Here is a 26629-nt window from a genome sequence, read left to right on the forward strand (position 1 = left end):
TTTTTTTATTTAATTGAGCTGCAGTTATTTTTTTGGAATGCGCTCTGTTCGTTTTTAATTGGGAGAATTTTATTTTGTTTTTGCTAGAAATTGAATTTGTAACAGTGTATTTTTTAATGTTTTGGAGTAGATCAAATTTCAATTTAAGTGCATTTTCTATTTTTAATAGAAGTAAAAATGTTTGAGGAAATAAATCAGATATTGAATGAAAGTATGGAATGAATATTTATCAACATTAGAGAATTGGACATAGAAATTTGATATTAAAAAATTGCACATAAAAATTTGATATTTGTTTATTTCTATTTATTTAATTTTTATGATTTAAATAATTTAACTTTTTATAGTATTTGTATGAATTTCTTTTATTTAAGGTATTTTAAAGTTATATATTTATAGTTGACTTATTTCTTTTAATAATTTTAGAGTAATTATACTTTTTTTTTATGTAAAGTAAATTCTTACGAGTTTATAAAACTTTCACGCTTCTACGTAGACTTTCGAATTTCACAATCTTGCTATCAATGATTTCTAGGTTTGGAAATTTTTAAATCTTTGTTAAGAGAAACTGTGAATCAATTTTGTTTGATGAAGCTATAAAGGATCAAATACATAATCTGAAAAATATACACATGCTAACTCCTTCAAATATTTGTATCATGAAAAACTCTGTTTTTACTTTCATTAACATTTTTGTTGGTTTTTCATGGAGATAAAGTTGTTGGAGAGATGGTTGGACATTATTATATATTAAAATTTGTTTTAGTGATAATTAAAACCTTGATTTGATTCACTAAACTGTATTATAAAGAACTAGCCTCTAGCTTAAAGAGTAAGAATAAAAATAAAATAAAATATAATATAATAATTTATTTACAAAGTCACTCAACAAGATTATGGGTGCATTGTCTTGAACACAAGCAAAAAGTATTTTCTATGATGATGTTGTAGTTGAACATGAAGAATTCATCTATGTATATCATAATATATCAAAGCTTATTCTTTATTTAAATAATCATAATATTTCCTATGATGATGTTGGATTTTTACATATAACATATAGAGAGAGGTTAAGAGAAGAGAAATGAAATTTAAAGTAAAGTGATAATTTGCTACAGTGTTGTAAAAGTAGTGAAAAGGAAAAGAGTAGTACATAACAGACCCCACCTTAACTAGGGAAAATGATTCATATATAATCATGATATGCTATATTGTCTCATTGACAAAATGCTGAAAAATGCTGAAATTGTAAAATGTTGATGCAAAAATGCCTTATTACAGATTTTCAGCAACATTATAGGGCTACATTTATTACAACCAACTTGTCCATATGTCATCATAATTGGGTTTCTTCATAATACAAGATCATTAGCAGCAATGTCCATGTGCATCTGATCCATCTATCTTTGCCACTCACTATTGCAAAACCTATACAAGCTTTGAACTTTATATACAAACAAGTACACCAGAAGATGAAAGTGTAGACCCAGATGCACACTATTGGTGCGTACAAAAATGTGAGTGCCAAAGTGCTTCTTCGCCCAAGAGAAGGAAGAAATCAACAGTTCAACAAAACAAACAAATGACATCAACAGGTTCCAAAATTACACACAAGTCTATAATTCCTGATCTTCCTCACCACAAAGGGCACAATATACTAACCATGGAGAGTTGGACAAAACCAGAATAAGGTAACAGAGATCTCCATATGTCAGAATTTTTATATTTTGACACCATCATACACCAAGCATGCAATTCTACTGTTCCTTGGCAGGCAGGGTTGAAACCGTGTGAAAGTCATGCTACATCATCTTCACTATCTGCAAATGAATATCAACTCAAATTGGCATGCCTGAAGAATGACATTGCTGATAATGAAAAATAAATTTGGTTAAAATCACACTAGAGTTTCAAGGAAACTATAACAAAATTTCAGAAGTAGTAAAGCAAGTTATCATTTCTACCTAAACTCAACTGCTAAGATGGGGCTGACATAAAAACACATGTAAAACTTTCAAAGCACAACTAAATATATAGAGATTAGTGGTGTCTATCTCATTCTGAGAAAAAATATCTCAAAGCAGCAACATATGTAACCTTATTAGTCTATGATAAAGAGACTTTGCTGAAGCAAAATGGAAAAAACAATAGACTAGGGTCTGGTTTAAATCTATGATAAAATATCTCACCAGCAATATTTATGTTATGATTTTATCTCAGAACAGTTATTTCTGAATTGAGTATCTTCTTTTAATATAAAAAGATCAATCATCATGCACTATTAGTATATAGAATTTTACAAGGCAAGTAATCAAAAATCGCCTCAGATACTTTAAAGCAGTTATTTCAAAAGGCAACAATTTTACCAAACATAACATCGGATGACAGTGTTAAAAACTAAGATAAAAGCTCAATTCACACAAATTTAGGAATACGGTTATATGAAGCAACTTCTTAGCATTAAATAAGGTTATATAACTGGAGTAAAGAAAATATAGGACAAGGAACAAGTGTAATGAATGGGGATGCCATAAAAAATGTAAGCACACAAGCTCCTTTAACTTTGAAAAAAATGCAGTAATTAATTTGACTCAGAAATTATTGATTTTTACTAAATTTTATTTTATGTATTGAAAAAAAAAAGGCAGGCTCACAAAGAGAACAAAAGCAGGTCCAAATATGGCCTGGCTGAATAAAATATACCAACAAATGTATGTCTATAAAATCATAGAAACAAAAAGGACAAACATACCAGATAACTACAACCTAAAACATAGTTAATAGCATTAAACATAAATATTTTTAAAAAGGAGTGGAATGTTTGCATTTTGAAAACATTCCAAGTGACGAGCAGTTTGTTATACTCACAACCATGCATGAGCCATCACACCTAACAATTTAAGCTTTTAGAATAATTGGTTCATGACATATTTATCATAGCATCTGTGAAAATGCAGTCTACAAGCCCAATCTTCATTACCCATTCTTCTAAATAAAGTTAAATTTAAAACAAGATAGTTCAGCCCCCCTGCACTGACTTTAGTTTAAGCCAACATGGCACTTGCGTAAAAAGGCATGTCAATATTTTATTGATAACGGGCAATAGCAGCACTATCACAGTGGGGATGGGGGCTATAGCAGTCTTTGGCAGATCTGCCATTGCATGAAGTTTTCTTTGATTCTTTCTGAGAAAGGGAGCAGCCTTGAAGATCAAAAGTTGCAAGATTTGGCTTTTGCAAAGTATAATCAGACTTTGAAAGACCACTGTGAAATTTGTGAAATGATTGACCACATTGTCCTGGATGACATTATTAATGATTTCAACATGTGGTTGATAGGAGGAATGAGTGAAAATGGGGAACATACTGAAAATGAACTAGCTTTTTTAGCGTCTACAAGAGGAAGCGATGGAAGATGAAGTATATACTCATAAAAAATATTTTAAAATAGTAGTCATCACACTAAGGGCAATGCACTTTGCCATGCAAGATTGATAACTACAGGTGTGTAAGACCTCTCAAACAGCTAATGATTTTCACATAGTTAATTCATGACTAGATTCAAACATGATTGACAATTCCAAGGTAAATCATATTCCCTAACACAGACCACAAATATTTTCAATCAACTAGTTTTCAAAGCAACTGCAAACATAAGGAAAATTATTAGACCGTAAAACATTAACAATGAATTTCTGTTTGACCTTTTACATATCCACAACAGTATCTGAAGCACCAATCTTGCACGATAGGAAGTTGGAAGAAACCTAAAAGACGCTGCAAAAAAACACGCGAAAAGAATCTATGTAGTGAAACACAAAACACATTTTGACATCATAAATTACTTGAGCCTAATTGATATCTTTCAGCTGTTGCGCTACAATATGACAACTTAACTTTTTATACAAGCAAAGATTCATGGTTTGGCAATAAATGGTCCATAAGTAATTATAAAAATATGAAAGCAATTATCCAGCTTTTCATCCCATCAGTAGAGATTAGTGCTAAAATTAATACAAGACAAAAATGAAGAACTTAGTCTGCTAGTACTAAGTATAAACTACAAACATTTAAATAGGTCTGGTTAAAATATGGCTTTTCTAGAAAAGCTCAATTCAATATTTCCAAGTCCTACATTAGCCTAGCAAACATCTTGGAGAAAACTAGGACACTGCAAACAGAGACATGATTCTGAAACGTGTATATATAACATTAGAACCCATATAAATCTAGAAAACAATCTATGCACAACTGAAAAAAAAAATCATTAATTTGGAAATAATTTTACTGGAACAATTAAAAGTCATACACAGAATAGGAAATGCACTTAATGAATACACAATGTAATCAGATATGGAATAGTAGGCAAATAAGCTTCTGTTCAACTTCAACTAGAGCAGGAAAAAATCTATAACCAAGAGCAATTAGTAGCCTCTTTCATCTTCCTGACAAATTAGTTTGTGCATAAAGATATATATATATATATATATATATATATATATTAACATAATTTTTAGGTGACAGCAGGAGCACTACTATTTGTACCAAGTCTTGGCTGTCAATTAAATTGGATTGCAAGATCCTACACTCCCCATTTAAAATACATACAAGACATATTTTTATTTCTATTATTCCTTAATTTATTATATCATATATTATGCTTTTTTAATTTATTATTGTTTGGTTCATTATATTATATGTTATGCTTAGTTTTAGGCTTATATCCTCTTTTAGAGTTTCACAGATATGTACTTTTGGTCCCTACAAAAATTTGATTGCAAATTTGATCCTATAACTTTAAAAAATAAAGCAATTTTGGTCGAGTGTAAATATATCACTGAATTGCTAGTGGAAAATGTTACCTCAGAATAACAAGTGCTGGAGTTTATTCTTGCTATAAGTATCATATATGAATACATCATGGACACTATCATCCCTAAGGGACATGTAACATTTTCGGTCAACAATTTGATGACATATTAAAAGTGGATCAAAATTGCTTAATTTAGAAAAACTAAATGACTAATATGCAGTTAAAGTTTTATAAGGACAAAAATTGCACATACATGAAACTAAAAGGAGTAAAAGTAGACTTAAGCCTAATTTTTAATACCATTATTCGATTAAGCATCATAAAATGATAGCTTAAGGTTGTCAATAGTTGCTTAATTTTCAATCCTTTTAGTTAAGTTCTTGTCCCAATCCCAACCTAATTTTAACTGATGAAGAATCTCATTTCCATTTTTTCTTCTGATTTTTCTTTCCAAAAAAGTGTTTATAGCAGAACAATACAGTTAGTAAAAATAGTCATATTTGTAAGATTCTTAATCAATATTTTTAGCCCCTTTCAAGCCTGTAATATTAGTTTTGCATTAGTATGAGGCACCAACTCCAACATAGACACCAAACACGACAGAACACCGAGGACAAGGGTACACCACATATAGAATCAACACTCACACCTGAATTCCACAAAATATTTATAAAGAACCAAGATGAACAATTAAGTGGCAATTGCCCCAGCAAGATCGCAAATCAGCACAGGAATTCTCTACTGCTAGAGGCTATTGTAAATTTAAAAATTAGAGTTCAAGGTCTTAACGAATTAGAATATAGTTAATTTATTACACTAATACATAATATGATGTGACTGTAAATAAAGTGGATTTCTTAGGCAGGAAAGTCTTAAGAGCATATGAGCAATGAAATAGCACCCATAATAGATAAATGGAAGAACACACACACACAACACGCACACAAACCCAAATACAGGATAACATATTGGACTGATAGAAATAGAAGAAACTACTGACGGATCTGAAAACCAAAACTACAATTGTAAGATATTACAACATATTATCTCAATCTTCAAAGTCACAAAAAATATTAAACTTCCTGTCATCTGAAGTGCACCAGGAATCTAGAAAGACCACAATATGGAGCAACTCATAATGAATAACTACAACTCGTATGGTTACAATCCAGAGCAAACTAAGATTGAGAAATAAGCTAAAGCATCCAATGGAAGACTACGGTGAAAATTCTGAAAACAAATAAGTTGATGAAAGAACTTGGCTGTACCTCTGCGAACAATGCCTGAAACTTGGCTTCAGTATATCACAAAGTGTGGGAAACTTTCAAAACAATTCAGTTACTTATAGAGAGTTTTCCTGAAAACTCGTCAGGTACCCCATAATCAAGGCTGAGCTCTCTCATGGGAGGGATGTTCTCCATTGCAAACAGCATAAGGTGAGGGAACATCAAATTATTGTGATCATACAGGACAAACTGAACCAACACATTGGGAGTGGAACTATGACTCACATAGCAGGCAACATTCCTCATTCTTGACACATCCAAAGCAAAATCCAAAGGAGGGATTGAAGGATAAGATGGACGCACATAATTGGAGTCAATCATAGATAAGTCACCCCATTCCGCCCACCTAGCAGTGAACCGATTCGGATATATCAAGGAATCACCATTCATGGACAAAATTTCTGCTTGGTCCCTAGTGAGCACAACCCCCGTGTACTCACATATAAAACCACCGGCTTGAATAAGGTCCAAGGACCTAACTCCCCAACCAGTTTCCCTGGATCTAAACACCTCCAACCTATTCTTGATCCCCTTCTGTGTGACCCGATTCCGACAATGAGGAGGGCAGTGACAAAAGGGGCCACACTCAAAAACCAAAGGCTTCCCTCTCAAGAGAACCCCACTCTGATTATAGGGAAACTCCCCTCCATTCTTCATGGCACAAAAACACCCTTCAACACACCCGTCTACACAATCACAACCCGTACCCCTCCCACTCTGGTGAAACACCATCTGAGGAAAGTTTGTCTTCACAAGATACTCATACCTGAGAGGGTCGAAATTGCGATCGAGATCATTGAAAAGGCGAACCCCAACATTCTCGACCCTGTTTGAAATATCAAGCGAAACACAACACATGGGTTTGATACTCAAGGGATCCTTCTTAAGCATATGCGCCTCCTTCATGATCATGCTCCCCATCTTAGCTTGCCCATCGATCCGACACAGCTTATACTTAAAAACTCCGAAACCCGACTTCCCAACATCAAACCAGCAATCTATAATCGTATAAAGGCCATCATAGACATACAACTTCCCGGTGGCAGAGGCGGCACCCTCATAGCGCACACCGCGAATCACCCTCACCTCAATCCCATAGTGCTTACTCCGCTCCATTGCAAGGTTCCCTCCCTCAAGCTTCTGGTGACAAACCTGCCTAGAATGCTTGTCCTGGCCACCATGCCCAGAGTAAGTGATGACATCACCCTCGTCAACATCATCCTCGTACCCACCAGAGACAATCACACTCGTGGCAATTGGTTCACCGTTCGAACTCATGCTGCCAGGAAGATAATCGATGCCAGCCTGAGGATGACCATGTAACCCAACCACGCACAACTCCATCCTATAGAGGAACACATCACCAACGCAAACACCAGGAATTGAACCAACGATTCTCTTGTCACGATTCAACCACAAACCACAGCTCCTCATCACGACCGAGGCTCGTAAATCGCTGCGCCCCCTGCGGGAGTCCACCCGCCGCTCGTCCTCCACAGTCGCCAGCACGCGCAGCGCGTCATACACCTTCCTGGTCCGCCGGACAACGTCCCGGAAGTGCCGCTGCTCCGGCGCGCCTAGATCCGCCACCCGAACTAACTCCTTACACCGCCGCCGCGGCGTGGTTGAGGCCGTCATCGAAGAGGACCGCTCCTCCTCCGGGACAGGCACAATTGCCCGCGAATCCGGGTCCGGAGAGGTGCCCTTTGGGGTCTGCTGCAGCCCGGTCCCCGAAACGACTCCGTTTTGGAAGTGCTGCGGGTTTTCCGCAAAAGGGTCGGAAAAGGCGTCGTTCCGGAGCTGTTGCAGGCCTTCGGTGATGGGGTCGGGAACGGCATCGTTCTGGGGGTCGTTGGCGGAGAACGCCGTGCAGAAAAGCTGGGAGATTCTGTTGAACTCGGAGAACAAGTTCGGGTCTTCGGAGGTTCCGTCGCACAAGAGATTGAGGTCGAGGTCGAGGGACCCATTTGAAAAATTGGGGTCCTGGGATTGTTGTTGTTCTTGGGAAGTGTGGGTGTTGAACCATCCGTCGAAAGGTTCGAGCTTTGGGGTTATTGTTGGGGCTGGGGAGGCGCTGGTGGTGGCTGTGGCGGCGGCGATAGAGGCGGGGATTGGGATTCCCGGCGGTGGAGGAAGGTTTTCTGGCGAAAAGAGAGAGTTCATGGCTCAAAAGGGTGTGGCGGTGGTGGTGATGGTGTTAGTGGGTAGGGTTTAGATTGGAAGAAGAAACATTGGAAATGGTGATTGGGAGGGAAAAAGCAAGAAGATGCATTAAGATTAGAGAGATGAAAAGTTCGGAAAATTTGGGTTGGTTGGGATTTTCAAAATGGTGAAGTTTGAAATTTATGAAACTGCTATGATTCAATTCATGTTTGTATTTGTAGAATGGTGAAAATTAAGCTTTTTTTGTGTACAAAGAAAGAGGTATAACACAGTTTCAGACATAAGCAGCAGTAAATAAAGTGTGAATGACATGAAACATAAATAAATTACATAAATGATTTGTACTCTTAATTATTATTTAGATAGCATAATGTGCAATTAAATTACAAAGATAACACACATATTCTTTATGTCTAAAATTTGATTTTCCAACAATTGAATTTTGGTCCTATTGGATCTTTCTTTTCTTTAAAAAGGTTAATATAATAAATAATTAATGTAATACAATAACTAAATAAATGTAATAATTATTAAAAAAATTGAAATATATATGTATATATAAATGGATGATGATAAAGAATTTTTTTAGTATGATGAAAAGAAATTATAAAAAATAAAATGTTGATAATTAATTTAATTTGATTATTAAAGAATAAATTTTATGCTTTAATTTTGTTTATAAAAGTTAAAGATGATTAATAATGAATAATGTGAGAAAATGAAATTTTAAAAATAGGAATATTAGGGAATTGGAAAATTGACATAAAAAAAAAGGGAAAGTTTGTTTTATATATTTTTATTGAACTATATTAATACATTTATGTAATAATATTTGAAAAATCTTAATTAAAAAATAAAAATAAAAATTACTTCACAAATATTTGACTATTTAGTTAAAAGTAATTAAAATTTATTTATTTAATAGTTTAAGGTATAAGGAAAGAAAGTATGTTAAATTGGAAGAAAATAAATATAATTAAAATAAAACAATAAATCGTGTTATATCGTGCGGCGTGGTATATGATGTAGGTATAGTTTTGTAAGTTACTTGTTATTTTTTAAGAGTTCTTCTACGAAAATCTTGGATTTGAACCAGCAATTTAATGTTACTAAAAAAATCGTGTTGCGTGCTTTGGTGAAGAAGTTGTTTTAGATTTCAAATGTTGATTATTTGTGTGACATTAATGTCAATTTTGATTTGTGTTGAGTTGTATATGATCTTTTGATTAACAACTCAAATCAAATGTTGATAGTTGATTATAATATTTGCATTGTAGTACTTTAATTATGTTGTAAAATAATTTACCTCGAACGAGATATCATTTAAGTAATATGTGTAGAACTTGAGTAAGAGATATCACTAAGGGGAGTGTAGTTTGTCTAAGGAACATATATCTTTTATATGTTTTGAATTGGAAGTTGTGTTTTGGTATAAAATAGAATACATGAGAAAGACAGGGTTGAATTGTATTTTTTTAAAATATTTGGTGTTTTTCACAAATCTCGATACTGAGTTATCAAACGATAAGTATGATTAAAATTAGATGATATATAAAATATTTTGCAAGCTTAGTTTCAGGACTACTCCTTCTTAAGTTAGTTAGAACAAATAACATGCAAAAACACACAAGAAAGATTGGGAAAAAAATAAAGAGTTCACATAATACTTTATATTGGTATGTTTGTCTCAACAGCCCACATCCATTTTTTGACTAACCAATTAAGTTCTACTAGGTAGACTACCATTGTGAAGTGCACTCAAATATTCTTTCACCAAATCACTTTTAGCTTTATCCAAGTATTCTTTCACAAGTCACTATTAGTTTAACCCAAATATTCTTTCGACTTGCAATCACTTCCGACTGACCTCGTTTAAGTATTCTTTACCACAAGTCATCCCTGGCTTAATTAAGTATTCTTTAAGCAAACCACTATTGACTTAAGACAAATACAATGTCTGAGTGATCAAACAATCACAGTTTTGCTCACTTGAGAGTGTAGCATCTTTTGATGTATACAATGGCTTAAGTTTGCTCACAAAGTTTTAGTGTTTCCTTAATATTGTTCTTCTTCTTTATCTTATCTTTGAAGTACGTCTTCATATAGGCTTAAAAAAGTAGTTGTTTCGTTCCATTTTCTAACCATTGAGTAGTTTTGAAAAAAAAAATCATTGTCTTCTTCTTTCACTATCGTTTGATGAGCTTTAAGCATTGAAAAGCATTTAATACATTGCATGTGACATTAATTTCTTTTCTCTTCTTCACACAATCTCTTTAATAATTGATAATACTTATCATCCTTAGTAACAAAACATTTTACACCAAATAATGGTAAAAGTCCACATCGTACATAACAGATAGTTGGTCCAAAGTTGAAAATAGCTCGTGTCACAAGATATTTGAAAGATGCTTTGTTTAATATTTTACCACTTTTGCTCGAAACCCAATAGATATATGAAAGATGTTTTGTTTTAGCGCAATCCCTCTTGGTGACAAATGCTAAAGTCATTCTTTGAGTGACAAATTTTAAACTTCATGAATATTAAGAGTTTAAGCAAACTTGTAGTTTTTATGTGTACTTATCGTCTGATTTTGAGATAAATGGAAGCTAAGATTTAAGTCACAACATTCTTGATTAAGAAAAGAAGCCAACATAGTCCACATTGGGGAAGTTAACATAAACAAATAATAACTTGGAGATATGGTATAAATAATAACTTGGAGATATGGTATGTGTCATTGTCATTATAATATGATATGTTTGTCTTGAAACCTTATCTTTATATTGGTTTGGATGTATAAGTCATCATCTGCCTGTTTTTGATATCTAAGGGGTGGGAAACTAGTGTTTGGGGGTGAAAATGGAGGTTTCCATGATAATATTTGTTTCGAGTCTATTTTGTTCAAGTTAATAATTTTTCCCTCAAGTAAGAGCATGTGCAAATTTTTCTCAAGTTAAAAAAAAAAACTAGCTCAAGTGAAAAAAATTAGATTAAGTGAAAATAGTCTTTTTGCTTAAGTGACCAAGTTGTCACTTAGGCAAAAATCAACTAGAATTGTTGGGTGTTTTTGGACTTATATCAAGGTAAATTTGAAATATTATTGGATAGTTATGTGATTGTACTTTGTGGTATGCAATGTGAGGCTTAGTAAAGCAAGGAGTTGGTGCCCATATTCCACTTCTGATGATCTAATATGAACATCAAAAGTTACTTGGAAAGTGATTAGGTAGTTGAGTATTTATCATTAAAAACATTGGTACAATTAAAACTATTTTCCTCGAGAATATCGAACATTTAATGTTCCACAATAAATATATACTCACTACCTAACATTGGTGATGCTAAGCATGTATCAAATAGTCTCAAGTTTGGTGTATGAATATCATAGTCCATAGCATTATTCTGAACTATTCAGATATTCACCTACTTGGTAACTTCCATATACCTACTATGGTCCCTGTCTTTCATCCCACAGTGTACCAAATTGTGACTTCCCAAATACAAAAGACTCGTACATTGACATGATCTTGACTCAATACATTTTATGATGTTTACTCAACTGACATATTATTTTACACTTTCAAGAATTATATGACACGATAACTATTAACATACGTCATATATATCTTACTAATAATCTATATGCACCATCCAAACATATACAAAAGGTATAAAAATAATACAAAAGTATATAAGTTACTTCTTTTATCCAAACTTATTAAATAAAAATAATTATTATTTTTACATTATTTTGTTATTACTTCATATAATTATTTGAATTAAAAAATTATTATATTTTAAATAATATAAAATAAATTAAAATAAGAATTAAAGTAAGAATTTTAAATAAGTATATGGATCACTATATTATAAGAAAATAAAATAACAAAAATATAATAAAATAATAAATAAGATCAGTGGATAATTAAAAGACATTAATATAAATAAATAAATGAATCAATGCACAATTAGAAATAAATTAAATGACATTAAAATATTAAATAAATAAATCAGATCATAACTGGAAATAAATAAATAAACGGACTACTTGCACAACTCGAGATAAATTAAATGATATAAAAATAACAAATTGAATTATAACTGAAAATAACTTAAATAATATAAATATAAATAAATAAGCATGATCAATAAGTAACTGGAGATAAATTAAATAATATAGATATAAATAAATATGATAGTATAAGTGAAGATAATTAAATGAAATAAATATAAATAAAGAAGATGAGAATGTAACTGAAGATATATTAAATGCTATAAAAATAAATAAATAAAAAGGTAAATGCATAACTAAGAATAAATTAAACGAGATGAATATAAAAAAATAAATAAGATGAAATATAAATTAAATTATATAAATATAAATAAATAAATAAAAAGGAACAATGTGTGACTTAAAGTAAATTAGATGACATAAATATACATAAATAAAATCAATGTGTAACTAAAAATAAATTAAATGATATAAAAATAAATAACCATTTGCTGTATATATAACTTTTTTATACAATGTTTCAAAATATATCATTTTTCATAGGATTTTAAATATTTTCATAAAATTAAAATAAAATAAACATTTTCATCCTCTAGCTTCTCTCACAAAGGAGTTCTATCACCTATAACATCATATACTCCCGTGTAATTACTTGATCACAAGATCAAAACAAAGAACAGAGTAAGCTAGTTATTTTTAAAAGTTCTCATATAATTATAATTTTAAACATCGACATAAAGCCATAAATTCTCATATACTTTCATAAAACCATCAAATGTCCATCTAGATCATAATTCATCATTTTCATGTCAGACTTTCATTAACTCACAACACATAGACACTTGACTCTACTTCTGAAAGACTTGTGTATTGACTTAGACTTAGAGATCGACACATGTCATACTATCTCACTGTGAAATCCACACAACTATGTGCATACATAATCTCAATATCACATCACCTAGATGACAAGGTTAATTCATATGACCTGAAAAACCAGATTTTATTTCAAACCGCAGACAAAATCATATGAACCTCCTTCGACTCTCAACACCGGATAATCTTCTCACTCTAGTATATCAAGAGAGTCAGGATATCTCCTTTTAGACGAATCCCTAATCAATGCACATCATAAACAATCTTAACACATATTTTCTTTCTTGAAAATACTATGTCTTGATTAAGATTTATATTCCACATCTCACAATGTCCAAAATCACACAATTAAATCATACCAAACCTTAGAATTTCAAACCACACAAATATTCATCCAATAATCACATAAATATCTAATTAAAGGATTTTTCAATTAAATATACATAAAACAAAATTTTACATAATTTATAAGTAAAACTATAAAACAGAAATAAACCAACCTTTTAAAAACAAAGATAAAATTTCAGTTTTAATTTTTTTCCCACATAATCTAGCTTGAGCAAAAATCATCTCGCTTGAGTGATAATGGGTCTCGCTTAAGCGAAAATTCTCTTACTTAAGCGAGATTGAACCCGATAGCACCCAAAAATTCATCCAGGTCTCGCTTGAGCGAGATTTCTTCTCACTTTGACGAAAACGGACCCGAGAGCACCTCATCTTTCCATTTTATTCTCGTTTGAGCAAGAATTAGCTCGTCTGAACGAGATATGCAGAGAAATTTGCATAATTATGCTTAATTTCATCATTCATAGTCAAATGAAAACAATTTCAATAACTATTTTCAATTCAAAAGTAACTTATACTATATAAACTATACAAATCAACCAATTTTTCAGATTCAAACAAAAACATCTACCATAAATCATCCATATCAAAATCAACATATTCACATTTTATTTCAAACAATATTCAGGGTTACTCATAGACAATCAAACCTACAAAAAAAGTTTGGAACTGGTGACCACATCACCCCCACATCCAGATCCTTTAGTCTAGGATTTTATTGAAAATTTAAACTATCCTTACCTGAACTTGAACAAAAGCTCACTAAGAACTCCAAACTTACCAAAAGTATAAGGGTAGCTTAACATGTACAACAAAGTCGTTATAAAAAATCTAACAATATCAATAAGACCCTGAGCTAACATAGATTAACCCTGAAGCTAAAAGAGTCACATACAAAATCTATGTGGAGACAAACCTAACAAGTTCAAAATTTAACTCAAAGAGAATGACAAAAATGAACTTACTCTATTAAATATTTTGATCGAACGGTCTTGTACTATCAGGAGTCTTATATATAGTGGACTCCGATCGTCAAACTGACGAGAAAAAAATCAGAATTTTAAAAAGAAGACCGAGGAAAGGAAAAAGGAGTTTTCAAATAGATGATGGTTCTTTTAAAATAAAACCTAAATAACTGAATTTTTTCATATACTCTTTTAACTTTAATAATAAAATATTCAAATACCATTTTAGTTGTACCACTTTTACTTTAAAACTATTTTTCTCAATCCTTACATATTAAAAATTATATATAATACAAAACACAATATTACATGTTTTAAGTTCTTGTTATATCTACTTTAGTTGAAAAATAAATGAGTAAATAATATACACATTAATAGACTCTCTCTTTTCATTATTTTTGTAGGTATACATATATATACATACATATATATATATATATATATATATATATATATTCTGTCCCCACACAAATTGAACACACAGACAGTAACTCAGACATTCACCTTCCCACATCTCTTTCAAAATCTCATGCCACATTCCATAACAGCAACCAACCATGTCTGAACCTACTCTTCACCCTTCTTCCATAGCTCGTGAATACCGCAAGGGTAACTGGACCCTCCAAGAAACCCTCATTCTCATCACAGCCAAGAAGCTCGACGATGAACGCAGGCTCAAAGGGCCTTCTTCTTCTTCCTCTTCTCCTTCTTCTTCCACCAGAAACAGTGGTGAACTGAGATGGAAGTGGGTGGAGAACTATTGCTGGACTCACGGCTGCTTGAGGAGCCAGAACCAGTGCAACGACAAATGGGACAACCTCTTACGTGACTACAAGAAGGTTCGAGAGTACGAGGCCACCAAATCCTCATCTTCATCATCGCATGTTTCGAACAACAACGAATTTCGATCTTATTGGACCATGGAGAAACACCAGCGCAAGGAGCAGAAACTACCCTCCAACATGCTCCTCCAAGTCTACCAAGCTGTCACACAAATCTTGAACAATAAATCACACACTTCATCACAACTTCATCATCATCACCAACACCATCTTGTTGTTAACGTTGTCCATTCACCTTCACAGGAACAACAACAACATGTGCCATTGTTAGCTTCACACTCACAGCCACTCTCCCAGACAGCTCCGGTGGCTTCTCAGCCACTGCTGTTATTGCCACCACCGTCTCTTCCACCACCGCCGGTTGACTCCACTACTCCTCCTATTTCAGGTAATTCATATACAACTCATAGTTAATTAACATTAAACCCTAACACATAGTTAAAAGTTTGGTGGTAGATCACATCCAAAACATCCTCAATTTTTTTCTCTTTTTCTTTAATCAGTGTTTTAATCTTTTGATTTATATGAAATTAGTTAATTAATAGTTTTATGTAGAGTTGATTTGTTCCTTTACAAGAATTTTGCTAATTTTTTAATGAGAATTTGTTGGTTGGATAATAACCTTTGAAGTTGTTGATAAAAAAACATTAAGTTAGTAGAATAATTAATAATATATTTTTAAAAAAAATTAAGAAGAGTGGTTCAAAAATAATACCCTACATTTTCATTCTTTATTTTAAAAATTATAAATAAACAATGATTCTCTAGTATTGATCTTACTAATTAACTTAATTTCATTTTTTTAATACTCACGTGTAAAAGAATATATTAATTTTAGTTTAGTAGAAAAAAAGTATTATTAAAATTAATCCTCCCCCAAGTAAATTAAAATCTACAATAAAGACTATAATATATGTATGTTTTATCTGTTATATGATCATTATGCATGTATATTCATTATTATTATTATTTTAATATAAGTTTTGGATGTGTTGTGTTTTGTTTTGATGTTGGTCAAAGTTGTACTGTCTGCAAACACTGGCACATTTAATAGGACCTTATTCTTTTTGGTAAAGTACAGTCAGTATTTTTTAGGGTATACCTGGGGCCTAATGCCTAATGCTAAAACAAAAACACTAACAACACCGTACTAACACAGTTCAAAATAAACTGTGCATGATTCTTTTTAATTTGACCATTCTTTCTACTTTTTTTTCATCTAATTATAAGAATTATATTTAAGTTTCATAAAAAATGTAAGTTTAAACTAGTGATAAAAAAATATATACTTACTTTTTGAATCATAAGAGATGTTTTATTTAAGTTTCAAGACTTTATTAATTTTTAAAAAAATAAAAAAAGAAAGAAAAAGAAGAGTATGAATAATGGATCTCCACTATAGAAAAGTACCATCATGCATACTAGTGGATAGATATCATCATGTCTTGGATTTTGTGGGTTGTGCCAACATAATTAACCAATATTTACCTCTTTAATCCCCTAATGTTAATTATAATGATTAATGGAATACCTAATTCTTACTAGTAATAATAATAATAAAAAGTTCAATTCTTACTTCAGTTGAAAAAATTAATTTCATATAATAATTTAATCACCTTTGTCTTGTTTTATTTGAATTTTAAAAAATTGCTTTGGTTCATTACTAATGTTCAAGCCATGATATATTATAAAATTGTTCATGATACTAAAACATTACATATTAGTATAATATTTATTAAACATTATTAATACATGTTCCATGAATTTAATTAGTAAAATATTATTGTAAGAGTAATATATCATATAATAATATATATCAATCTTTATAGAAGAAAATTATATGTAATAACTTTAACTCTAATTTAATCTTATAAAATTGATTTGTAAGGTGATGTTTGTACTCGTTTATATACTATAAAATGTCTTTATTTTTAATCGATATAGAATTTTCCAATACATCCTCTCATGTCGAGACTTTCCAACTCGTGTGTGAGACTATATATTTATAGGTGGTCTGGTAACGGATGATCTGATAAACCCAAAAAACTCTCTTAAAATATATCATCTTAAGAAGTCAATTTTAAACCTAATTTAACTTTATAAAACTAGTTCATAAGATAAGATTTATACTCACTTATATATTATAAAATATTTTTATATCTAATTGAGGTGGAATGTTACAACAATTTACATAACATTACCCTTATGCGTTTATGTGGTCTTCTTGAGTTCTTATGCATGAAATTGTTTTTATTTTATTTTATTTAACTTATTAAAAATAAATAAAGAGACATCACTAAAATTGAGATGGAAGATGTTTCACTTGAATGATTTCAGTTTGAAATAAATGACAAACTAGATAGTTATTATTCATCTTCATTATGTGAAAAACTAGCCTAGCATGTTTCTAGGTCTTATAGCACATTTATTGATATTTGCAATAAAACACACATGTCTTGATGTAATATTTTATGTATTATTTTTTGTAATCATAAATAAACCACTATGTATAAATTAGTTTTCATTAAATAAATGTTATATTGAGAAGAGTACACATTCATAATTGAGTTCCAAAAAATCTTGTTTAGGTTTTAAAACAAACTTTGTTAAGAGATACAAAATTTATCTTAAGAATTTTCTCTCTCTAAATTTGAGAAAAAAAAATGTCAATAAATATTCATAGAAAACTATTTATATTATCAAATAACTCATTGATCATCCTTAGCAACCACTTTTGTTTTTCAATTTATAAAAATTAAACTAAAAAAAGCTGGTAATTAAGTATAGTAGCACATCAATGACATGATTATGTTTAAACTAATTTATGAAAGTTCCATATATATTTTTAATTTATTCATCAAATTAGTTCACCTTACAAATGATTTTTTTTTCTCTCACATGAATAAATTTGTTGAAATAAGCAACTTACTGACTATATATTTAGTAATTATAATATATTATTAACTTTATTTATTATTTTTCTTTTAAAAAAACTCTATTCATTAAATATATATAATAATACATTATTATTAAAATCAGAAGTAACAATTTAACTAAAATATCAAGTTTTATAATAATATTTATTTCTAATCTAAGTTAGATGTTCAATTTGATAGTAATATCTAATGATAAACTAATAATTCCTATTTCTAATCTATGTTAGATGTTAAATTTCATAATTATATCTAATGATAACTTTTTTTAGAAAAATATTTTATTTTATCAACATTAAAATTTTGTTTTTAGAAGCAAAAGCTTTTTATCTTTATAATCTTCCACTGGTATATAGTGATTATACATAGTTGTGATGTGATGGGTGTTGCAGAGGGATCAGAATCAAGTGGCACAGAAAACAAACACAAGGACGATAACTCAGAATCAAAACGGAGGAAGTTTGAGCAGAAGCTTGGATCAAGCATCATGCAGAGTGCATCAGAGTTGGCACAAGCTCTTGGGAGCTGCGAGGAGAAGAAGGAGAAGAGGCACCAAGAGATGATGGACCTTCATCACCGAGCTCTTCACAGTCAACAAACACGAGACCAAGTGAGCCACCAAGGAATCACCAACCTTGTTTCTGCAGTAACCAACCTCATTGCTGTCATTCAGTCCCTCATCACTTCCATCAACAAAGATCATGCTGGTGGAAACGATGATGGTGATGCATGTTCTTCCTAATATTTTAGGGCAAGAAATAGTTTATAAATGTTAGTTATAATTTGTTTTAGTAATGGATTAGTGCACATTGAAACATTTGTGAAAATAAACCAAATTGGTTGATGAGTTATGAGGTACACATCTATTAAATTAAATGGTGTATTTATTGTACACATACATCGAATACCGATATATATTGGTAATGCACGATGAAATATTTAATTCACATTGTTAAATTTCTCATATTAAACTCTAAACTAAACCTGAAAAACATCTTTTTAAAAAAAAACAAAAAAATATACACATAAATCTTTATTGTCAATTTATATAATTTATAATTATATAATATATAGATTCGTGTCTCTGTATCTTATATTTTAGAAATTATATATATTTTTTGTATCCGTATCCAGGTCGTACTAGTGTGAGGTTCTGTGCTACATAATTTAAAAGTTTTGTTTTAAAAATACATAAATTTATATGTAGAAAAAAAGAAAATTAAGCAATGTGTAAAAGAAAAAAGACACAAAAAAAAGAGTTATTGAATATAAGATGTAAAACAAAATAAGTATATGTTTGACAAGAGTTATACTAAGAAAAGAAACATACGAAAAAGAATGGAATAAAAAAAAGTAAAACAATTTCACAACAATTAAATAGTGAGCCGTTACTTAAAAGAAAATAGATAATAGAGTATAAGTTGAAAAAGAATGAAATATCTTTTAAAAAACTATAAATAGATTTAAATATTATTAAATAAAATATGTTTAATATATTTTAATTTATACATAATTTTATTAAAAATATCAATATTAAAATATTCTTAAATAAAATTTGATATTTATTGTGTTTTTTTTTTCAAGAATGGGTTTAATATATAACTTGCATTATTTATTATTATTTATATAGTATTTGTTTAGTTGACAAAGAAAAAGAAAACAGAAAGTTAAAGGGACACAGCAAAACGGTGAGCTTTGTGTTTTCAGTTTCATCAATAAGAGCGCATTTATCTTTCAAATTTGGTTCATGTCTCTTCCTTCAAACTCATTGACGTGCTTCCCTCATCCTTCAATTTCCGCTCTTTACAAATCCAACACAATACCCTTCAATTTGTTTCATTCTCTCTCTCTCACACACACTTTTTCCTGTGATCCACGCAGCTTCAATTTCCTTCCCATTTCATTAAGGTCTTTCTTCTCTCTATTTGCATTTTCATGTTTTGTTTGCATGTTTTCTTCTGACTATACAAGTAGTAGGAGAAGGGTTATGCCACATTTGAGTTCTCATAAATAATGGGTATTGCTTATTTTTCTCTTAGCGTTGAACCATTTTTTGTTTGAGACCAAAACCTTAGCTGTTGCAACTGTCTATGCTTTGGTTGGATGTTAATTTGTGTTTCAGAGGAAGTTTCTTGCAATGGGAATTGGCTGAGACTGGAGGAAAGTTTTTATCCATGTTGAAAGTTTCAAACTTTAAGTCATGGGATTTGGTGGTTTATGCTTTTAACCGTTGAGTTACTCAGTCATCTAATCACAGTTATCTTGTATTGTAATTTTGTTGAGTTTTACAGTAATTACTTTAAAAGTCATACCTATATATGATTTCTGTATAGATTTTTTACACTAACAATGCATAGAAATTAAACTGGTACATGTTTAGAAGTTAATAACACGAATTGGTGATATGATATTGAATAAACTCAGTGATTTCTTTGGTGGTCATGTTGATTTTCATTTGGTTGATGTGTTTTTCAATTGGAAGATTTCGATTTTGAATTGCTGATGACTTGAAATTGATGATTAGGCTATATGGGGAGGATCAAACCTCATGTTCTTCTACAGCAAAGCAAAAGGAAGAAGGGGCCTTCTCGCATAAGTGCCACAACTATTATAGTCTGTACATCGATTATTGTCATGCTAATGTATTTCCTGTTTTATAGACATTGGTTCAACAGGTTAGTAAAAAGGAAGAAAATTCTCGCATAAGTGCCACCACTATTATATTTTATACATTGATTCTTGTCATGCTTATGTGTTTCACTATTTTATAGACATTGGAGAAGGCAGATTTATAGTGCGACAAATGATACACGATACTTGTTTCCTGAATAAAAAATTACTAACGAAATTATACACATGAATACTTGTTCAAATTCAGCTCTAGCTTGTCTGAGATTAGTCTGTATTTCTTCCGCATCATTGTGAGAATTTTTGGGATACTATTACTATTGGTCATTTTTTATTGGTGTAATGATTGAATTGAGCCTTTTGCTTGCTGATGACACTTCAGTTTTTGGCTTTATTGTTCTGTCAATATTTGTTTGTCAACATGTACAAAAGCTTTTCCATTTTTCTCTTACATTTGTTGAGTGATTCAAACTTATTAAAAAATGAATTTAAATGGAACATCCATTTGTAATATGGTTTCTGAGAAGGTGATAATAAAGAAATGGAGATTAACATTAAACAGTACGTGTTTCATTTTCTCATACAAAATGAACTTCAAAAGAGGTTGTCTGTTATCTAATAATTCATTATATTACCTGCTGCATTCAGGACAGGACTTCAACCAGAGAACTACATATCAGTCTCTGAGGTACGCACTTATATTGTAAAGGGTTTCGATAACTTTATATCCATTTTAAATTTATTGGTTCTCTGGTATCTTGTGACGTGTTTCTAAGTTTATAATTCAAACATGTATTTTACTTATCTTTTTCCTTTGAGATAAGGATGCTGGAAAGACAAGGTTTTTCCCTCCTCATCAGTGAATAAATACTGAATATTCCTTAGATCCTTGATTAATCTAATAATTTCTAGTAACTAATTTTGCTGCAGGATGAAAATACACTTGTGGAATCCAAAAAATCTGATCTACCTGGATATGCAGTAAGTTTCCATTCCCCATGCTGCCGTGATCACATTAGCTTGTTTTTTCAAAGTTCTAGGAGCTTGTCAATTGAAATTATTATTAACTTACAAAATGGATACTCATTTCTTCCTTATCATAGGTTGTAATTACCTCTAAAGGTTCTATTATAGTAGAACTTTATAAGGAAAGTGCCCCTGAAGTTGTTGATGAATTCATAGATTTATGGTGAGTACTTGGTTCTCCCCTAATCCTGTCTATATTCCCATAAATTAAAATGATGGCTGATGAATGTTTTGGGGCTTGCTTGGTACGAACTCATTTTTCAGTTTCATTCACTAATTTTTCTTGGTTGTGATTCGGGGAGAGCATTAAAGGAAAAGATGAAGAATTTCATGCTTTATGGTAATTAGATTATTGGAAGTCCAAAATAATTAAGCCTAAAAGACTAAATAGGTGGAGGTAGATTGTTTTAGTTTGATCATATGGATTTCACCGATTTGGAAGGCTTCTCATCTTCTAGGGCATATAGTTTATGCTACAAGCTAGTCTTATAGGGTGTTGGAGTGGCTTCAAAAGTTGGTTGATGAAATTTTCTTGGTCTTGGTAATAAAGGAAGAGGACAATGGTGGTTCACTTCAGTCTACAATTTGACTAAACCTATTAGAGATTTCACATCAACTAGAGATATTGTCAAATTATAGTATATAAATAGGTGTAAACCTCACTTCATTAGTCGGTTTTGTGAGGTCGAGTTAGATTTAAAGTTTTTTTTCTAATATGGTGTCAAAGTCTATTCTAGCTAGGTTTCTTGGGTTTATAACGTCACCCACTATTGGACCATCCACAAATATCTAATCTCACGTTCTAGATGTTCAATTCTCAGAATGAGGGGATATATTGGAGATCCCCGTATCCATTGGAAATATAACCAAATTATAGTATATAAGTGTATATAGATCTTATCTTATAAGTCAATTCTATGATAAGATAAGTATCTTATAAGATAATGGAGAAGTTTTTCCATTTTTCTTTCTTATTTTCTTTTGAAGTATTTTAGGAGAAGATTATCCAAATAGACCCAAAGTATACATTATGTTTTCGCAAAAGTAGATAAGTATCTTGTGGATGGGAGTCTTATTGTTGGAGGAGACATTGGTATCGCTACTTGCAATTGAAATTACCTGTTTCTGTACAGCTCTGCTATTCCGACAGACTGTGTTCATTGAAGTTTGTACGGAAGTCCATTCAGGATAATGGACTAATGATTACAAAGTGCCTTTAAAAGAGCAGGAAGTTCAGAGAGCTATCCGGAGTATGGATAACGAAACAGCTCCAGGATCCAATGGTTTTACTGTTCTTTTTTTCAGAACTGTTATATATGAATTCCTCTTTCCTCACTTGAGTGTCTAATATAGAACATTCAAGGTAAGGGATTATTAGTAAGGTCCTTTCTAAGAGGTTGAGTGCTGCTTTTCAAATATTTAACGGAGTGTGGGAGAATATGAAGGAACTGGGAAGTAGTACAAAGCCATGTAACAGGTTTGAAAATAAAGTTGAATGCTATAACCTCGAGCATTGCTAATTAGCTATATTGCTGGATATACAGCATAACATCTGCAGCCTGAAATGAGTATTCTCTATTGAATGAAGAGATTAAATCCTGCAGCTCTATGGGTATATATTAACTTTTATAGGGATCGGTTAGTGTTAGTAGCTTGTTTATTTCAAAGTGGTGTGCTGTATGAAATTCCTTTGAATGTATCATGTTCATGCTTCCAACCAAACTTAAATTTTTTAATTTTCCAGTCAAAAAGGGCACTTCAAGGGGATGCTTTTTCACCAAGTAATTAAGCACTATGTAATTCAGGCAGGTCATAACAAAGGGCCTGGAGCTACTGAAGATTGGAACTTGTTAGGAAAGAAATATGCAAGGTGTTTTTTTTTTGTTTATTTGCAATTTGATGTTTACCATATCATCTCATACCATTGATAATCTACCTGTGAGCTGCATAATTTTTTCTAATACTAAATATTGTGATGATTAACTAGTATGAGACATGAAGCATTCATGCTTGGAACTTCGAAGGGTAATTACTTCAACAAAGGATTTGATCTTTTCATCACAACTGCACCAATACCAGATCTAAGTGAAAAGCTTATCGTGTTTGGCCGAGTCATCAAGGGAGAGGATATTGTTCAGGTGGCTGAATCTGCTTAATTCTCATTATCACGTCTGATATTGTATGCTGAGTTTTTGTTTTTCCTTTTCTATTGTTGCTGGTTATGTCCTTTCCTACTCTTATTGGTTAAGGTGTTTTGCACATCATTTTAAATAATTTTTTCTGTTCAGTTATTAGCTGATTCATCAATTTGCATGTGTATATAAATACTATGATGTATAAGCCATAATGGTTATAGAAGTCAATACCATATTTATCTTGACACATGGATAACTTGGTTAAAGACAGTAACATTAGGTAGGGAATGAAAACATGGCAAGTCATGTGAATATAATTTAATTTATATATGACTTTTGTAGTTTTGATTTGAACACACACACTCTTTCTTCAAAATCAACACTGGATTTCAGGATTACAGTTAATACTGATAGTTTCACAATCCTATGCCAGGAAATTGAAGAAGTGGATACAGATGAACATTACCAACCAAAAATTTCTATTGGGATACTTGATGTGGCTCTTAAAGAGATAGTGTGAAGGCTCTCTCTGCCTGAATCAGAATCGTAAATATTTTTCTCCTACTTTGTTGATAACATGTTTGGTAAAATCCTCTCTACACTGATGAAGAACCTCAAGGATTTCACTTTAGGTTTGTCAATGAAACTTTTGATCTTTGATGCAGTTTTAGCTACATGTTTCAGCAGGATTTATGTAAGAAGATTGCCACTTGCCAGTTTGGTGATATCACCTCTTATATATATTTTTTGGCATTAAACTTCATTTGTAACCTCAAAGGAGGCACATTGAGATAAAGAAATTATTTTTTTGCCTACCAATGCAGTTCATGTATAGTGTTTCAATTAATCACCATTTTAGGACAAAGTCAGAAATATTGGCTCTGTAATCTATTTTGTAATCATGCTTAATTCATATATTTATTTAGTTATAATAGCAATAAGTGCACAAAGTAAGCTAAGCATTATTTGTAATCAAGACTTTCTCAATGCAATGGTAATGATAGCAAGAAAAAAACAAAGGGTGTAGAAGAGAAAATAAGATAATGAAAATACAGTGAAAATAAAATTAAGTTGAAGAAAAATTGAGTAAAGATTAAAAAGAAATAGAATGAAAAATGTAGTTTCTAGAATTATTTGATATTATTTATTAGTGAAAACAAATGTGATTTCTTAAATATGTCTCCATATTTTTATTATATTAAAATATTTCAATTTTTAAAATATAAAAAATAATAATTTTGTAAAAATAAAAGTTAGGAAAATATACGTTATTTTTTAGTTTAGAGGTTAGGAGGATACTTTTGGATTAAGATATTGTATAGTTATGTTTGTATCATGTCTAATATTAAAATTACTTCAATTGAATAAATGATAAAACAGTATAATTAAAAATCACACAAAAATGCAATTCCAAGAATTTGTATCTTCTCTCTGGTATAGATTTTGTTATTAATATTATTTATTTTGTTTTTATTAATAATATTTTATTATTATTAATTGTGTATTACTATTATTTTTATTTGAAAACTAAAACTATTAAACAATAGAAAAAATTAAGTATAGAATCATTATAATCCATTATTTAATTTACAATTACAAAAAAGAAGTAAGTTAATAAGGTTTTTTGGTGAGTTATATAGAGAGAGACATATAGAATTAAACTATACTAGTAAATTTTAGTAAATATTACCCGAGTTAATAACTTTATATTAAATTATGTTTTTTTTCGAAATTCATTAATACATTATTTTTTTTCCATTTTGTTATTTCTAGATTCTGCTACCAAATTAGTATAACAAACATCACATGACCAAATTAGTATAACAAACATCACATGATTGATGTAATTAGTCTAAATAATTTGAATTATATCATTGTAATTATATAAAAAAGTGTCACAAAAGTCAATCATACTAATAAACACCATTAAATGTCATGCCTAGTACAAGTTATGATTAGCTAAATTAAATCCAAAGTATAAAGTGTGCATGTTTTATTCTTGTTGATATTCATCAAAATGGGTTGGAGCAATGACGTAAATAAGAATGGAGAGGAAAAAGAAAAAAAAAGATTCACAAGAAAGAAGTAGGAGAAGTGGAAGAAGATATGAAAAAAAATTGATGGTAAATTATTAGATCATAGAACATATTTTAATTCTCTTGAAATATTTTTTAATCCAAGAGTCACTTATGTGAACAAAATTTATGAGTGTAGAAGTTGTATGAAAAATTTCTAACGAACGTATGTCACTTTCATAAATAATGATGGTTGTAACTACGTCATATGACTTTTAATTAATTCATGCAACACATGTGTCTTTTGGAGATGTAATGATGAGTTTTTTTTTTAATTTTAGGAGTTATCATGTGTCTTTCCCTAATTTTAAGGAACCACCCGCATGTTAAGATTAACTAGGAGTTAATTAAGTGTTAAACATATGATTTGATTAAGTTAACTTAATCCAAGTAGTATTATGTTTGCATATAGGTTTTTTAATGATTCTAAACACCCGAGTCTTGTTGCTCATTCATTTTTCTACCCTCTACCCTCTCTCCTACACTCATTATTCCATTTGAAACACATTATCTTTATTTTGAGTTTTTTT

The 26629-nt window shown here is 30.8% G+C and overlaps 4 protein-coding genes across 5 annotated transcripts; 2 read left to right on the top strand and 2 right to left on the bottom strand.

The window, feature by feature from the left end:
* Positions 1-1176: 1176 nt before the first annotated feature.
* Positions 1177-8517, bottom strand: LOC137806075 (histone-lysine N-methyltransferase family member SUVH9). 2 transcript variants are annotated; one of them, XM_068606008.2, is made up of 2 exons: positions 6081-8517; positions 1177-1820 (listed from the first exon to the last, which is right to left on the bottom strand). In XM_068606008.2, exon 1 carries the CDS (start codon positions 8259-8261, stop codon positions 6147-6149), a length of 2115 nt encoding a protein of 704 aa, XP_068462109.2. In that variant the 5' UTR covers positions 8262-8517; the 3' UTR covers positions 1177-1820; positions 6081-6146. The 2 variants fall into 2 exon arrangements, with proteins under 2 accessions (XP_068462109.2, XP_068462108.2); XM_068606007.2 differs by having other exon boundaries at positions 1177-1868; positions 6081-8490.
* On the bottom strand, positions 1283-6083 carry LOC150028622 (uncharacterized). The gene is made up of 4 exons (XM_090300792.1): positions 5353-6083; positions 3704-3776; positions 3098-3298; positions 1283-1568 (listed from the first exon to the last, which is right to left on the bottom strand). The coding sequence occupies exons 1-4, from the start codon at positions 5440-5442 to the stop codon at positions 1498-1500; spliced, it is 435 nt and encodes a 144-aa protein (XP_090156918.1). The 5' UTR covers positions 5443-6083; the 3' UTR covers positions 1283-1497.
* A 6440-nt stretch (positions 8518-14957) lies between the features above and the next one.
* On the top strand, positions 14958-19090 carry LOC137805726 (uncharacterized). Its single transcript, XM_068605659.2, has 2 exons — positions 14958-15690; positions 18628-19090. The coding sequence occupies exons 1-2, from the start codon at positions 15018-15020 to the stop codon at positions 18975-18977; spliced, it is 1023 nt and encodes a 340-aa protein (XP_068461760.2). The 5' UTR covers positions 14958-15017; the 3' UTR covers positions 18978-19090.
* A 913-nt stretch (positions 19091-20003) lies between these two features.
* On the top strand, positions 20004-24839 carry LOC137806076 (peptidyl-prolyl cis-trans isomerase CYP21-4). The gene is made up of 8 exons (XM_068606010.2): positions 20004-20143; positions 20760-20910; positions 21512-21551; positions 21794-21844; positions 21967-22052; positions 23634-23759; positions 23877-24027; positions 24458-24839. Exons 2-8 carry the CDS (start codon positions 20765-20767, stop codon positions 24542-24544), a joined length of 687 nt encoding a protein of 228 aa, XP_068462111.1. The 5' UTR covers positions 20004-20143; positions 20760-20764; the 3' UTR covers positions 24545-24839.
* Positions 24840-26629: the final 1790 nt, after the last annotated feature.

This window comes from Phaseolus vulgaris, chromosome 3 (assembly GCF_051622355.1).
Source record: "Phaseolus vulgaris cultivar YP4 chromosome 3, ASM5162235v1, whole genome shotgun sequence".
Classification (NCBI taxonomy): Eukaryota; Viridiplantae; Streptophyta; class Magnoliopsida; order Fabales; family Fabaceae; genus Phaseolus; species Phaseolus vulgaris.